General features: G+C 63.1%; 1 protein-coding gene across 1 annotated transcript in view; it reads left to right on the top strand.

Annotated features, from left to right (window-relative positions):
- Positions 1-602, top strand: part of EMH_0058950 (uncharacterized protein) — a gene marked incomplete at both ends in the record, with an annotated part of 1,134 nt that overhangs the window by 142 nt on the left and 390 nt on the right. The window contains one exon of the mRNA XM_013497624.1: positions 3-602. Within this exon, the coding sequence (XP_013353078.1) occupies positions 3-602 (600 nt within the window). The remainder of the gene's footprint in view (positions 1-2) is intronic.

Genomic DNA, 602 nt, shown 5'->3' with positions numbered 1-602 from the left:
GCAGCAACAACAGCAGCAGCAGCAGCAGCCGAGATGCAGCCAGCAGCAGCAGCAGACAGCAGCAGCACCGGAGCAGCAGCAGCAGCGGCAGCAGCAGCAGCAGCAGCAGCATGAGGGATGCAGACAGCACTGCTGCCAGCAGCAGACCCCCAGCCTCTAGGAACAGCCACACAAACGCAGGCTCCCGCAGCGGAGACACGAGGCCTACCAGCAGCAGCAGCAGCAGCAGCAGCAGCAGCAACAGCAACAGCAGCAGCAACAACAACAGAGACAACAATCGCCCGCGCACACATACCCATACATCGTCTGCTTCTAGAGGCAGCAGCAGCAACAGCAGCAACAGCAGCAGCAGCAGCAGCAGCAGCGGGAGCATGCAGAAGCCTAGAGCAGCACCGAAGGCGCCGCCCCCTATCGTTGCCCCGCGCGGAATCAGCAGCAAGACAGGCCCTGCTGCTGCTGCTGCTGCTGCTGCTGCACCTGCTGCCTCGACGGCTGCTGGGGCCTTTCATCAAGCACCTCAATCCGCTGCACCTGCTGCTGTCAGCAGCAGCAGCAACAGCAGCAGCAGCAACAGCAGCAGCACTGAGGCATCCGGGCGCATG

Source organism: Eimeria mitis, genomic scaffold (genome assembly GCF_000499745.2).
Source record: "Eimeria mitis Houghton genomic scaffold, Emh_scaff2805, whole genome shotgun sequence".
NCBI classification, from domain to species: Eukaryota; Apicomplexa; class Conoidasida; order Eucoccidiorida; family Eimeriidae; genus Eimeria; species Eimeria mitis.
This window is presented reverse-complemented; position numbering and strand designations above follow the sequence as displayed.